General features: G+C 40.2%; 1 protein-coding gene across 1 annotated transcript in view; it reads right to left on the bottom strand.

The window, feature by feature from the left end:
• The window catches only part of GRIN2A (glutamate ionotropic receptor NMDA type subunit 2A), a 288,119-nt gene that overhangs the window by 21,135 nt on the left and 250,666 nt on the right, over nucleotides 1–16,318 (bottom strand). Inside the window, exon 10 of the mRNA XM_074965468.1 lies at nucleotides 11,658–11,845. Coding sequence (XP_074821569.1) covers nucleotides 11,658–11,845 — 188 coding nt within the window. The remainder of the gene's footprint in view (nucleotides 1–11,657; nucleotides 11,846–16,318) is intronic.

Here is a 16,318-nt window from a genome sequence, read left to right as displayed (position 1 = left end):
CCTATCCACTCACACTCTCCAGTCACATTTGTTCCACCCACTGCTTAAGGAGGACACTAAATATATAAACAGAAAATCACAGGGAACACGGATGTGTTCTGCCTAAGCAGCACGCACTGTAAATATGTACTTTTACTCACAGGACATTTTTTTTCTAGCCCTTTAAGGTACAGCACGAGTCACAATGTATTATAATTGAAATATCCATTTGGAAGACTTATGCAAATACACACCAGAAAAAGAAGCAGGGGTGAGGTTAGGGCTTTTCTTTGAAAGATTTAATGAGAAGTCTTTTTTCTACAGTTGCATTTTCCCGGCTAGGGGTGGGAAACACACACCTACTCGCTGAGATTCTCAGTCAATATATAAAGCTGCTTTAAAGCCCATGGAAAATTAACCAACATTTGGAAGATTTTATTAGCAGGGTAATGACTGTGTGGAAATCTGAGCAAAACAATGTTTCCTCCCACTACTTTGTTTCAAAGGCTACAGCTCTAAGGGTCAAAACCTTAACACTGCCACATCAGCCAATCTTTAAAGGACACTGCTCTCCAGGAGGCCTCTTCCCAGATCCTCACTCAAGTGACCTTTCTTAACACCAGCTAACATAGTAGCCTGCTCCCCTTCCTCAAATGCCTGGCCTACAGCTGAGCTTCTACCTAGGCAGCCCAGCTAATAGTTCTCCAGTCCATTTCTCACACACATCTTACGCCTAGCCACGCATCCTCTTCTCCAGCTCCTTCTCTACTGATGTCTTCTATCTTCTTCCATTGTCTGCCTGCCTCTCCTTAACTGCCTTCCTATTCCCCCACATCTTACCAATTTCTGCCCTTCTCTCTCTTCTCTCCTACTGCTCCTATCCCCACTTGTCCAATGGCTCTCTGCTTCTTCTCTTTACAACATCCTCATGTTACTCATCACTCTACCTGTCCCGACCCCCGTGCCCCTCTACTCATTTGTCCCTCAGCCAAAGAAATGCCTCCTCACAAATTTGCCAGCCCCACCCCTAGAGCTATAAAAGGATTCAGAAATTATGCTGCAAACTTTGAACTATTTTGCTGCATATTTTCTAACATTACTGTTTTGTCACCAGTGGAAAAAAACACCATCAAAACTGGAGCAGAAGGTGGGTAGATTTGTCTTCAGATGCTTGAGTTTTCACAGGGCTTAGAGAGGAGGTTGAAAATATAGGAGGCCAGTGGTAGATAGGTGCTTACACAATTTTGCAATCCTGCAACTAAAGACTTACTGAGTTATGCCATCTATGCACATAAATACAGTTGCAGGCAGCTTAGCCTAACTGACTAGACCAAAAATCAACAGAAAAGAACAACCTGAGAGTACAGCTGGGCGATTTTTTCAGCAGACCTTTTCTCCACTGAAAAATGCAGATTAGATTGACCAAAATAAATTTGTGTCAATTTCTGCTAATTGTTTTGGTCTAAACAAAGAGAAAAAAGTCAGAAAAGTTGAAACAGTCCATTTCAATTTTTCAGGCTAGATTCGCAAGGGGATTTAGGTGCCATTCACAAAACCGCAGAGGAGGAGGTACCCCCCCAGGTTGGAGTAAAATTCACCACTCACCAACTCTTTATTAAGGCAGAACACTAGCAAGCATAGAATCATAAAATATCAGGGTTGGAAGGGACCTCAGGAGGTCATCTAGTCCAACCCCCTGCTCGAAGCAGGACCAATCCCCAATTAAATCATCCCAGCCAGGGCTTTGTCAAGCCTGACCTTAAAAACTTCTAAGGAAGGAGATTCCACTACCTCCCTAGGTAACACATTCCAGTGTTTCACCACCCTCCTAGTGAAAAAGTTTTTCCTAATATCCAACCTAGACCTCCTGCACTGCAACTTGAGACCATTACTCCTTGTTCTGTCATCTGCCACCACTACGAACAGCTGAGCTCCATCCTCTTTGGAACCCCCCTTCAGGTAGTTAAAGGCTGCTATGAAATCCCACCTCACTCTTTTCTTCTGCACACTAAATAACCCCAGTTCCCTCAGCCTCTCCTCATAAGTCCTGTGTTCTAGTCCGCTAATCATTTTTGTTGCCCTCCGCTGATCAGTTTCTCACAAGTGGGAAGCTTACCAAGAGGGTCTCACTACACAGTCACCTCCAGTACAAGAAAATTCACAGCTTCAGCCAGTGGCGGATTTAGAATTAGTGGGGCCCTGTGCTCAGCTTCACTTTTGGGGCACCCACCTTGGGACCCAGTCTCTTATCTCCCCATCCCTGTTTTTCATTCTTTTTTTCTTCATCCTCCTCCTATATTATACGTAATAGGAAGTAAATGAAAATAAAGTGAGGTATCTTGATTGTTTTTGTAGTCTAACTTTTTTTTCCACAGACTGCTTGAAAATTGCTAAGGGTCTCAGTAGACCACTTAATGATCTTTCCAAATACTGTTTGTACTGTTAGCTAACTATTGTAAAGTGCTTTGGATAAGAGCACTTTATAAAAAAAACATAAAAAACCATTAAGGTGTGGGGTCTGGCCAGGAGTTAGGATGGTGGGGGAGGAGCTCAGGGTTGGGGTGCAGGGTCTGGCCAGGAGTTAGGGTGTGGGAGGGGGCTCAGGGCTGGGGAAGAGGGTTGGGGTGTGGCACACTTACCTGGGGCAGCTTCTGTTTGATGTGAGGGGTGCAGTGGGATGGGAGGGTGCAGGAGCTCCCGTTTAGTGCTCATGGTGGGGGTGGGGATGTGGGGGTGCAGGAGTGAGGGCAGTGGGCTGGGGGGGGGTGGGCCGTGTGTGTGTGTAGGGGGCAGAGCGCAGGGGGGAGCTCAGGGCTGGGGCAGCCCCAGTCGCGGCCGCTGGGTCTCCTTACCTGGCTGGCCAGCGCATGCGTCCCTGCCCCACCGCTGCTCCTGTTCGCTGCCAAAGGGAGCTGTGGCAGCAGCAGCAGGTGAGAACTGAGACCCCCTGGCCTGCCGCTCCCTTCCCCTGGCTTTTTATCAGGGGCCACCAGCAGCAGTGCACACCAGGGACTGCACCTGCGCTGCCTGGTGTTGAGAGGAGCAGGGCAGCAGGATAGGCGCATGCAGACGCCCCACCAGGGGAGCGCACCCGCCTCCACTACAGCGCACCGCCAGCCAGCCCCTCACCTGCCTGCCTCACCTGGCTGCCTGCTGCGGTGCGCGGGGCCGCCAGTGCCAGCCTGCAGCAGGAGTCCCAGGAGTCCAGCTTACCAGCTGGGAGAGCACACCGCACACCGCGCCTCCCGTATGGCTCTTAAACGGCTCCCTCCCTGCTCCCCCGCACAGCTTCTGCCCCTGCAGGGGGTGCTGGAAGGTGTGGGGCTGCCTGGCCCTCTGGCCCCCTGTGGTTGGGGAGCCCCATGCCAGGGCACTGTGTGTTTCACTGTAAAGCCGCCTCTGGCTTCAGCTTCCCTTCATTAGGCTAACTCTTTATAACTTTGGCTATCGTTTCTCATATATATATATATATATTGGTTTCTCATTTTCATATCAATTGTCCATCCCTATCAGTACAAGTTTAGTGCTAATTCAAACTAGTCTTTTCTATCTTTATAGATAAATTATCTTTTGTTATCCCCACAAACATCATTATTCTGAATTTTCTTACACCCTCTAAGCTGTGCAACTCTTAATCACAGCAGGCTTCTATCAGGCCTAAATGTGCTTTTGCTCTAAGCACAAACTCACAATAGCCCAGTGATTAGGACATTTACCTGGGAGATGAGAGACCCAGGGTCAAATCCCTGATCTGAGTCCGGGCTTGAATACAAGTGACTGCCCTAACATCAGAGTCATTATCAGTCTCTTATTCAAGCATTTTATACAAAGAGGAACAGCTTAAATTGAAGAGATTGAGAGAGACCCACTCGAGCATACCCAATAGCCTGGTGGTGAGACTGCTCACAGAGAGGTGGAGCAAGACTTGGATACAAGTCACTGCTTCAGAGAGGGGATTCAATTTAGGTCTCCCACATACCAGGGGAGCGTCCCAACCACTGGGTACAGGGAATCACCAAGCCCACATCCCCTCACTCTATTTCATGAATCTAGCCCACCATTTCCTTTGTTTTTGTTAAACATGCTCAAAGTCAAAATAAAACTTTTCATCTGGGTCAATACAAAAAGTTTAGTTTGATCCCAAATGAATTTTTTTCTGACTTTTTTGATTCATCAACAATCCTGGGAAACTGCAGGTTCAGTTCAACCCATACTGATTTGGTTTTTGTTTATTTCAAAACTGCCAGTGAACAGAAAAAACCCCAGCTATTCGTCCAGCTCTCCTTGACTGCTGCTAAGGTAGTGGGCTGGCTTATAGGTTGGTTAGACTGCTTTACTGAGCGCTGTAAAGTTAACTATTTTGTAAGGGAAATCAAAGTGGATGTTGTATAATCAGATCCCTGCTATTAGGGGAATAGAATCCTACCAGTGGCCAGAATGATGGAGCTGGTTGACAGCAAACAGAAGCGTAGAAAGGCATACCAATTCTTCCATTGGTTACAAACTTAGCACTACTAGAGTTAAGGGACATTTTATTTCTGGGTAGCAGATAAATGTAAGCATGCCCTCTAGTGAATAAAATGAGCCCCTTTTGTGCATCAAACTGCACTGCATTTTAGAGAAGTATCTTGAAATAGTCAATTATTTTAAATAAAACTGCAAATGTTAATTACCAGGCTGGAGTCTGTGCATAGATAATGAGGCTACTGAGACAAAAAATGGACATCTGCTATTGTTAAGCATGCTTAATTCATTGTGTCTAACAAATGGGAAAACACAAATATCAACCTAAGTATATTAAGAAAAGGTCCAACGGTCCATAGCAATTGACGTGGTTCCTAACAAATGAATATTCATCTTCTATTTCTAGAAACAGGGCTAGCCATAGATATATGGGCAACCTATGTGATGAAACATTTGGGACTCCACAACAAAGTAGGTATTCTCATCTCTTATCCTTTCTCTTGGCCTTGCCAACTCTGTCCAGTCACCCAGCTGCATTCACCAATTCCTTATTAGGACAGGGAATTGGTCCTCTAGTATCCTACTTCCTTCTTACCACCCATAATTCAGAGATGAGCTCCCAGAATACGTGATTCTTGGCAATATGACTTGTCTTTGCAGTGGAACCCTTCCTACACGCAGGATGCTGCCCATGCAGTTTAATACAGCTTATCCAGTCCAGGCCTCAAGCCGTCCGTAAGCACAAGCTCACATCCTTCTTGTACCTGCCCTAGTAAGCAGGGGAGCATCAGCTCTTTTTCAATGTCATCAAAGCTGTTTCTATTAACAAAAGGGGGACTCAAAATAGTTCAGATGGTCACAGAGAAAATCTGTGCATGTTAAAAGGCATTGAAAGAAGCTGCAGTGTAAACCCCACATTCATGCTAGACTTTCATGTTCAGTGTTGACGAAGCAAGGTGAGGACAGTCCCTAAGCATAGTGCTACATTAGCTTGAATGCAATCAAAATTGGGGATCATGACAGAAAATTAAAGCCACATTTGGGCTTTAAAAATTACACACACAAAATACACTGCAGGAATCCATCTAACTGTTAAGGCTAAATCAGAGAAGCACACAAAATCATGTAGTATGCATGCTAGTTATGTTCATATATGCACATAAATGATACAGCAACTTGCTCCCATGCAAATGTCTGGCTAATACCATCCAAAAGGTTTTCTTATTAACCAAGTATTCAGATCAAAAATACTTATTAACAAAGTATTCAGAGTATGCATGTACAACTCATAAGAATTTTTTCTTCTGCTTCTCACACTCATTAGATTTATAATTATTCACTGACGTTCCTCACTAACAACAGATAAACATTCTCTTGTTGATAATGAATAATTATCTGGCAGTACCTCTTTCATAAGCCCCATTTTAAAGAGCCAATCCTACACAAGCGAGTGAAGTATTTATGCAATCAATAGTTTGTGTATTTACCCAAAAAACCTCATTCTGAGCCTGATGAAGGTGTCCTGTGAAGATTATTTTAAAACCACCACTTTTTGGTTTCACTTGACAACTTAGCAAAGATGTTCAGTGAAGTATCAGAATGATCTGCCTGTATGGACTCTGTGTCCATCCCTTCTGATTGCTCTAAACTGAGTTATAAGAAGTCTCACCTAAAGGGATTGTGGCTAGAACCACTGAAATTAGAGCGGGAATACACCTATCATGTCATTTAGCCCATCTCATTGCTAGCGCAGTTGAGCTATTCCCTACATTACATTTTCTAGTGCTTTGTTCCATTTTATTTTCAATGTGCCACAGTTCCATACCACAGATTTCACTCAGGGAGTTATTCTTAATATTAATTGTCAATTTTCCTTTTCTTAAGATTATATATTTTCTTATCTCCAAACTTGCAGGGTATAGCAGAAATGATCTTTGGTAGAATGGATAATTCAACTTCTTCTAGAGCCCTGGGCAGGTAACATACGTTAGGATAGAGTGGTGTACATCGTGCAAATGATGTCCTCCTATTGCAGGAAGTGGGTATTGCTGGACCTCCTTCCTTCTAACTCTGTGTTGCTAACCACCATACTTCTTAAGCTGTGACTGAACAAGTCTTTAAGAATTTTTACAAATTTAGCCAGGTTCTTTAGAACAGAAAATGCACATTTCAGAAACCTTGAGTGGCCCAGAAATCCTTTTAAACTACAAAACAATAAAGCAATATTGCAAATATGTTCATATTCGCCATGGTTTACTTACGAAACTTGTGCTTAGGTTTCTAAGCACTGTATGGGCAAACAAAGTGTACTACTAGAGACAGCCAGTATTGCATCATTGATGTGCGTTCAGCCAAGTACCATTTATACCATCGTCTATTTTATGCTGAAATATGGTAAATTAATCATATTCAAGAAATTTCTAAAAAGTTTTAAAGCTTATTTTAACTGTTTCTTTTATTTTAAACCAATAAAAACCAAGGTTCTGGACATGAGTATTCACAATCTAAACCAATCCACAGGTTAAAAAAAAAAATTAGCTACAGGAAAATCCTACTTATTTTGCCCCATCCACATCAGTATATGTAGTGCCTGTCATGACACAATAAGCTGGCTAACTGTGGTAAATGATTAGACAAGCCAATCCCTTTAACTCTAGCTTCCCTGCCCCAACATACACACACACACACAGTCTCTCATCACACTCCTATTTTTGATTTGAGAAAATACTCCTTTTATAATAATTGTAGACAAAGTGGTAAATATAGATGCAATAGCATTTTCAGTGTTTGGACAAAGGAGTTTTGCCTAGATATTTTCAACATCTTTGTTAGCTTTTTCTCTACTTTTTCAAAAATGCACATAATCTCAGTTACTAAGTTTCAATAGAGAAACTGAATTGTTAGCAAAACAAATTATTCTCTTACATAGGAGGATGACAAGTAAAAAAGGTAAAAGAACTTAGAGTTAAGAAAGTGTAAATTATGAATTACAAAATGCACATAATTTAGATTTTAGGCTACAAAGAGGCATTATCATTTGCATTTGCATTGGACCAGGGCCATGTCCAATAGTATTAACCCCAGATTGTGGGACACAGGAACCCTGTATTCTTATCCTGATTCTGACAAGGCCTTTGTGGCCTTGAGCAAATAATTTAACCACTCTGCCTCATTTTCCCCAGCTATAAAATGGGAATACTGTTACAACATCTGAGCAATCTTAGAACACTGCACGCTGAATAAAGACAAAAAAATGAAAGTAAACATATTGTAACCAGTTAAAATCTAGGTAATTCATAAAAATAGAGTAAGCCATTTTGTTTTATACTGGAGTTTTATGGCTTATTTGCTCACTGGCTGGAAGAAGTAAACAATGTTTCTGTTGTAGGCCACCCTGAATCCAACAGATCAGTAATGATGCCATAAGCAACTGTCACTCTACTGCAGACAAAGTTAATGAAACAAGATGATTACATCTATTTCAGCCATTTTGTATAACAGAAATTCAAACAATGTACTGGAACATTCGCACTTTCAACGTCCCCTCTTTTGAAAATTCATGCCTTGATATTTATGAAGCAGGGCCACTGTCCTGTGACACTGTTCTATTCCAATTACATTGTCCTTTAGTTATATTGAAAAGTATTTGTTTTACCTACCAGAGACCCTCAGTTAGTGACCCATAAATCCAGAGGTGAAAGAATGCTGGTATGCCCCAGGCGGCAATTTAAAGCCCTGGGGTAGCAGCGGTGGGGCTGCGGCGGGCATTTAAAGGGCCAGATTTAAAGCTCCAGCCGCTGCTACCACCCCGGCCCTTTAAATCCCCACCTGAGCCCTGCTGCTGAAGCCCTAGGGTAGTGGCGGTGGGGCTCCGGAGGGGATTTAAAGGGCCGGGGCGGTAGCGGCTGCTGAAGCCCCAAGCCCTCTAAATCCCCGCCTGAGCTCTGCTGCCCGAGCCCTGGGGTAGCAGCGGCCGGGCTCTGGTGGGGATTTAAAAGGCCCCGGAGCTCCAGCTGCCGCCCCGGGCCTTTAAATCCCCACCGGAGCCCTGCTGCCCTGGGACAGCGGCGGCGAGGCTCCGGAGTAGATTTAAAGGGCCAGGGCAGTAGCAGCGGCTAGAGCCCCGGAGCCCTTTAAATCCCCGACAGAGCCCGGCTGCCGCTACCCCAGGGCTCGGGCAGCAGGGCTCAGGTGGGGATTTAAAGGGCTCGGGGTCCGGCAGCCGCTTCATCAGTGAAGTGAGCTGTAGCTCATGAAAGCTTATGATCAAATAAATGCATTAGTCTCTAAGATGCCACAAGTCCTCCTTTTCTTTTTGCGAACACAGACTAACACGGCTGCTACTCTGAAACCGTTCATTTAAATCTGTCACTGTTGAGCACACTTCAGGAAAACAAGCACTTTAAACTCAGTGTCAGCATTATTCAATAATGTTCTTTGTAAATGCACTTTACTCTTACTATAGTTATTCCAAATGTACAAAATTTGCCAGATTTAGCAAGATTCAGAAAAGCAATTTATCCCACTAATAGACATTATTGCTAATGGTCAATTATTAAGTCTTCATGACCACATGTATTGCTTTGACTTCTCAAGTAATGTGATGGCTGTTTACATATAGAATATATTGAGAAAAGTGAAGAGCAGACTAGGAGAAGGTCAACTAACCAAAATTATTTTTTGTCTGAACAAAAAAAATAAAGAAGAAAATAAAGGGGAAAATAAAGCTTAAAATGAATTTTTTTTAAAGGTTAAGCACCCAGTATAGATAAAAATAATAGCTGTGTGCACAAGAAGAAAATATTTTCAAATACAGAACAGGCCTCATTTTGTGACCAGGTCTTCCTTTTGTTCCCAGAGATTGCAGACAGAAGCTAAAAGGCATGTTTTTGAAAAAAAAAACCTCAAGAAATATATTATTACATTTGAAAGGTAATAAATAAGCTTAGTGAGGTATCCACAATATGGGCCAATGTAAATTAATACCTCCTTTACAGAGGACAACCTTTTTATTTAGTTTATGAGGTACTTAATGTTATTTTTGAGTACCCCCAAAACAGGGTGGATTTGATTTAAATCCTGATTTAAATCACTCATCAGGAAGACTAGTCAGGAAGATTTGATTTAATCATGGATTTATTACATAAAAGTGCATTCTTGTTGGTTGTTATAACCTTAATACATATTCTTCACAACTCAGAGATAGATGTAGGTTTCATTTTTAGAAGGTATACACTATACATTTTTAAGTGATTTATTCTGAAAACTTTTCAGATTAGTTTTACAGCTATATCAGAAAATGAACGATTGATTGGTTATTTCATTTACCAAAGGTAATTGAAACAGATATTTATGAAGTCATGAAGAGGTGAACTATCTCCAGTTCAGTAGGTTAATCATTAATATTTGGAGGATTTTCTTGCCAGGCTGTATTAGGAGGAGAACATCACCAGGCAGACATTTAAATTGTTTTATTTAACCAAAACAACAATGTTATGTATTCTGGATTTTTTCTTCAACAGCAAACATATAATATTTTAACAAAACAAGCATATGAATTTTTGAATTTAGTTAAAAATTTAAGTTCTTTAAAATCAGGTTTGTTTTGTTAAAATTGTTTTTAACTAAAATAGTTAAATGAAATATTAAAAAAAAATTAAATCGACTATGTCAGCCAGGTCAACATGAGAAACTTAAAATATTGGCTTCTGCAGCTAACTCAGTCATCTTCACCTTCATTTTCCTGTTTGTTCATAATCTGGAAAAGAAAAACAAGCTTTCCTGCTTTTTCAGGTCCCAAACAATTTCTAAGTTTGGAATGAATTAGTCCAAAGGAAGAAAATATTCTTTCTACACTGGCAGAAGAAGCCACTGCTGTTAAAAGTGAGATTATCACTTCAACAGTCTCTGAATCCAAGTACTTAAGTGACTTCCACCAGGTCACTGATGTGACTTTCTTTAAAACATCATCAGCAAACATATATTTCTTGAATGGTTTATTATTCCCAAACTGGGTCTATTTTACAGCCTGCTGCCATTTTAGGTTTTCCCTTCTAGTGAGAGAATGGTACGGTAGAACTCAAATCAATGAAGGCTACACTCAGAAAGACCTCAAGACTTCTGGAATATGCTGCTCAAGCAGTTGCACTTTTGTTTATACTGCCTGTCCCTCCCTTCCCACATTTATCTCCAGACTTCTTCTCCTTGTCCAGATCTATTTCGGCCCCAACAATCTTCTCTTCGTTGAACTTTTTGAAACTTTGCACTTTTAGAAAAAGGTAAGGGGTTGACGCTGTGTATACAAATTTGCAGAGGGACAATAGGATTGAGGTCTGTTATTTCTCACCTTTATATATTATTTATTTGTTTATTTAAAAACATTTTTGCTGTTAACAAGCATGTTATCTCTGGAGACACAAATCCACAGTTTGAGAACTGCAAAACTAAGCATCTCTGATGGTATCTTCTAGACTGAGCACTGAGTCCCATTGGGTAGATAGAAAGATTAATTTAAATAATCTATACAGAAGACCCTGGAACACCATAAAATTGGGTCCCTAATCCATGAACTATTGGAACTCATTTACAAAACTTTTCTTAAACATGACACGAATATATTGTCTCATACTATAGAATTAGAATTTATAATCACTACTCCATGATGAGATATCTTTGAGCTATAATGTATCTTAATTAAAACGATCTTTCGATGAAGTTTATGACAAAAAGCTTTTTGTCAAAAAAAATTAAATTTAAATTTAAAAAAATTAGATTTTTTTTTAAATCATTGATTTTTTTCCACCCTGCCCAAAAATCCTTTCAGATTTTTTAGTAAGAACTATGATACTGAAAAGTATTCTTGTCAAAACCCTGATATACTCATGAACATTTTATAACCTGGATGTCATTCAATGATTTAGCCATCCAGATATAGTCTCTAGCATCAAAATCAGTGGATTTGGTATATTTGTGTGGGATGTGATATGTGGAAGTAGCCTTTTCATGAAAATATGGCCTAGTGGTCTTGGAGATGAGGTGAGTAGAGTGAGTTGAAGGGAATCACTGGGTTAGGTTGGGGTGCAAACTACCCGCCTCAAGAACACCTAGACAGAACTTTTTTAAAAAATTCTTTCTTGAACAAAAAAATTTATAGCAAAGAAGTAAAATAATTATCTGTGCACACAAAAGAGAGAGGAAGAAATGTTTGGCCCTACCATCACCAACAAACTGAAGGAGTGCGAGGTCAATCTGTCTCTTCCAAGATGACCCTTTCTGGAGAGCTATTCCATAGCCTGTTGTGGCAAAGATGTATCCGCTGCCTATTGTAACAAGTTTGCAGCCCTCATCTCTTCCAGCCTTGTAATTCAGCACTGCTGCATCATAGATGAAAGCATCCAACTTCCTGAAATAAAAGACAACATTTTACAAACCAAATCATTAGGGACAACGATTGTCTGCCTTCTTTCACCCTGGACATCAGGACTCTGTTGAATATTATTAATGATACTAAAAAATCCATATGATAAGTTGCTGTGCTGTACAGTCAGACATTAACAAAAAAGCCATATATTTTTAGAGGGGGCAAAACAGGACACAGTTTTGCTCTTCTATTTTAAGGGACGCAGTTAAAAATATACAAAGAACATGACTAGCCAGACCAGTAAGCAATTGTAATAATGTCAAAGGCCAACACATTTTACCTTTGGGATTCAAAATGAGTAATCCATAACTCGATATTCAAAATAATCTTAAAGGACAATGGAAATGCCAGTAAATAATGTAGAATAGAAGTAAAATGACCAACGAGCTTCATTTAAAACATTGAATTAGTCTGAAAATCTGACTAAGCCGCTTTTCTTGACACTTCCTTATCTTTCTCTTTCGTTCCAAAAATAAAATGCACCAAAGAATGAAGGTGGAAATTAAGCCCCTTGTGAGACAACAGAAGTAATACAGCCTAAAATATTATATATATATATATATATATACACACACACATACACACACCATCCTCATTACTTTTATGTCCGTAGCACTGTAAAAATAGAAGAAGATGCTTCAGAAAATTGTAAGCCTTTTGACTCATCTCCTTAAAAAAATAACAGAATGCACATGACTTAATCACATTGTCTTTGAGTTATGCAGCAAAGAAAACCTCATCAGAGACTAAGCAGATAAAGGAAGGTAAGTAGCATCATCAAGGGATTGCATATAAGGAGTGCAGTAAGGATAGACTTAGAGGTAGTGCGGCAAAAGGAATCATTTCACAGATAGAGCAAGAGTGTGCACACGCATGGAAGAAGAGGCCAGTCAAGAGGAACTGAAACTAAGAAAGAACATTAAAGTATATCTAATGGTCAGAGAACATTTGGGAGTCAGGACTTCTGGGTCCCAAACTCTAACTCTGCTACTGACTTACTGGGTGACCTTGGGAAAATCAAATTGTGTTTCACTTTCCCCATCTGTAAAATGGGTATTGTTACATTAAAAAAAAACATTAAAAGAAATTACTTAAGTTGCAAATACAAGCACTCAAAAGTCAGGAAGTGCCAGATTTATGGTGACCTGTGCAATATTAATTCTGCCTCCTCCTGTCTCCAACCTGTGCACCGAATGAAGCAGGAGTCATGTGGAAAAAGACAGTATGTGATCAGACCCAGAACTGAAGAAGAGCTCTGTGTAGGTAGAAAACTTGTCTCTTTCACCAGCAGAAGTTGCTCCAATAAAAGATATTACCTCACCCACCTTCTGTCTCTAGTATGTGATAATGTAACAAAGACTGTATCGTAACACATATACACAAAGGAGCAGAATTAAAGATGCACAGGCAACCACAAATGTGACATTTCCTCACTTTTGGCTTCTTGACTATGTAATCTAAAGGTTCTTTTACCTCCGGTTTTTGGTATGTAACTTTTCATAGATTTTTAAAAGGAAATGGGTGAAACCAAATTGTGTTCTGTAGAGTAGTGATTTTCAACCTTTCCTCATTTGCAGACCCCTTATCATTTTAGAATGGAGGTGTGGACCCCTTTGGAAATCTTAGACATAGTCTATAGACCCCCAGGGATCCACGGACCTCAGGTTACAAACCACTGATCTAGAGCTCTAACAGTGCCCCCCCCCGGCCCCGCTCTCCCCTATGCATCATCCAGATTTGAAGCCTGAATCTTCAGCACTGCAGCACAGCTGGCAAAAAAAGGAAGGCTGTTGTCTCAGAGGGTTCATGGGCTACTGGCACCATGTTCTGGATCCTGGGGATGGCCAACAAATCCTGCCCCAGTCTGGTTCTGTCTCTTCTGTTGGAGGAGCTCCTGCCAGAATTGGAGGCTGAGACCATGTCCCAGTGCTCAGAGTGGGGTAGAAGAGACCAGCCTTGCCCTCCTCACTTCTATTCTAGCTTCTTGGGCAGCTCCCAGGTGTCCCCAGGGCTGTGTCTGCTGCTGCTGTTTTTGTGGCAGCATGGGACCCGGCTGTTTAGACTGTTCACCTTCAGTTATTTTGGCATGCTGCCAAAAGTGCCCTCAGGAATGCAACCAACTGGAAATATGTTGATTTTTTAAACCTTTTATAACTTACCTGAATGGAATTTCATAGAATAAAGAAAAGACTTTGAGTCAAAGGGCTTTCTCCCTCACAAATTTCAAAGGCTTTCTGAAAGCAGCTGAGGTTTTACAGCTTTTAAAAAAGAGAATCTCTTCTAATGAAAAGTGTTAGCCAACTTAAATGTAGAGTCATTACTAGCTCCCCCTCTAATAATGCTTATCTGCCTCACATAGATGATTATGAGGGTTAGTGTCAATAAAGTGCTCTGCAATCTTCAGGTGAAAGGTATTACAGAATTTCAAAGCATTTCCTCATATTAATTAACACTGAACACTCACATCCTACTCTCCTACTCCAGAAGTAATGCTTATCAATATAAAAGAGGTATCAATACAGTGCTTTTTAAAATTAAATGTGTTGAGAAAAAGGACTAAATTGGTCACACTGACACTCACAGGACAACACTGATGGGCCCCTACATAAGAACCTAGATACACAAAGCAGATAGATTCTTGCTTGTAAGTATTTTGGGTCTATATAGTACAGGATTTTTTGGATGTGAAAACTGAAGAGCCTGAGAAGTACTGGCAAACAGCTGCTGTGTGTACAGCAGTTAGCTGTATAAACCCAGTGTTTTGCACTCATACTGTATAATTGTGGTGAATTGGACCAAACTATTATGCAACAAGTAGCTGTTTGTTGAACTCAAGTCTCTGAAGAAAAATTAAATGATTCCTTGGGGACAAAAGCTGCAAAATCATATCACCAACAGGCCCCAGGAGGCAATTTAGAGTAATACCATTGTGCCAAACATTTCAGTTCCAAACAATTATATTTAGTACATGAGTTGTAGACAGCTGTGTTCAAGCATGAGCGTTATGACAGCTCTCAACAGGCAACATTCATAGCCTTTCTATAGTGGCACTCTGTACAGAACGTGCCAGGATTTACAATAAAATTGCAGTATGCTTCAAGAAAACAAAAGCAGGGAAGGCTAGATAAGACAGACAATTGTTGACTCTGGGAAGATTTCAATCATAATAAGCCATCTTTTATGACCCTCAATAATTTTGTCTACAAAATAATCAGCAAGAAAATTGCCATATTTTCTCTGAAGGTTGAAAATGTTGAAGAAAATGGGTGAGACTTTTTGAATAGATGTCAACACAGAAACACCATATGGATAAACTGAAGCACAGAAAAATTAAATAACTTGCCTAAAATCACTGGGAGTTAATGTAGGCCCCAGAAATCACAGGAGTCTTAATTCCCATACTCCTGCTATAGCCACTAGACATCACTGTCTCCCTACTTTCACAATCTAATATTAAGTACATTACACAAAGCTGTTATATTTCTTCACATTTTATTTATAGTGAGAGGAGAGAATTGGTCAATGTATTTAACGTTAAAATCTGTCAGAAATTACATGGAAAAAATGAAAGTTTGTGCAAAAAATTATGCATAAGTGAAATTTTCTGCAACATTTATCATTAATATTTTAATAGAAATTTTATCAAAATACTTTCAAAATCTTGGATATTCTGTTAGGGAACAAACTATCCTACAAAGATTGATAAAAAATTCAATAAAAATATTGCCCAAACCAGAAAGTTGGTCCATTTTGAAGCCTGTGAAATATAAAACATCTTCAGCAATGTTTGTGTACTTGTTTTCTAATTCAACTTTTGGGGGAAGAGGAGGAAAGAGAACATAAGAAAACAAATCTGCCCAGATAAACTGGCAGAACCTCACTGACTTCAATGAAGTTATACTGGTTTATGCAAGTAGTGAATTTGCTCTTTGATGAATTTCTTAATTCACATCTGGTTTAAATTAGTAACTCCACTTTTGTCAATGGAGTTGTGCCTGTTTATGCACATAAAACTGTGGGCAAAATCTGGCTTTGGGATCCACACTTCATCTCTCTATTTAATACACACACAAAACTCCTGATGCCAATGGACATGCTACACAGGGATTTGAATGCAGAATAAGAAGCAGAGGTCCACAATGAAGAAAAAAACACCCTGCAGTGCAGATTCCAGACCAACATTTTGCCTTAAGAAAAAAACTGCTCCATATAAACCAACACAACATAACCCTACACAGAGGTTTTTATCACTACTTTCATATATGTAGCAATCTATCACCTTGCTGCCAAATAAGATCTCATTGACAGGCTTTATACTTTAAGTTTTTTTTATAAAAAATAGTTTAGAAACAAATACAAGCAACTTACTTAAGTGCATGATTGAATCCAATAATAAATATTTAGTACCTGATTTTCAGAGGTAAAATCTAAGGTAAGTGTTGGGTACCATTAAAA

This window comes from Natator depressus, chromosome 10, assembly GCF_965152275.1.
Source record: "Natator depressus isolate rNatDep1 chromosome 10, rNatDep2.hap1, whole genome shotgun sequence".
Lineage (NCBI taxonomy): Eukaryota > Metazoa > Chordata > Testudines > Cheloniidae > Natator > Natator depressus.
Note: the sequence above shows the minus strand (reverse complement) of the source record. Positions and strands in the feature narration are given on the sequence as shown.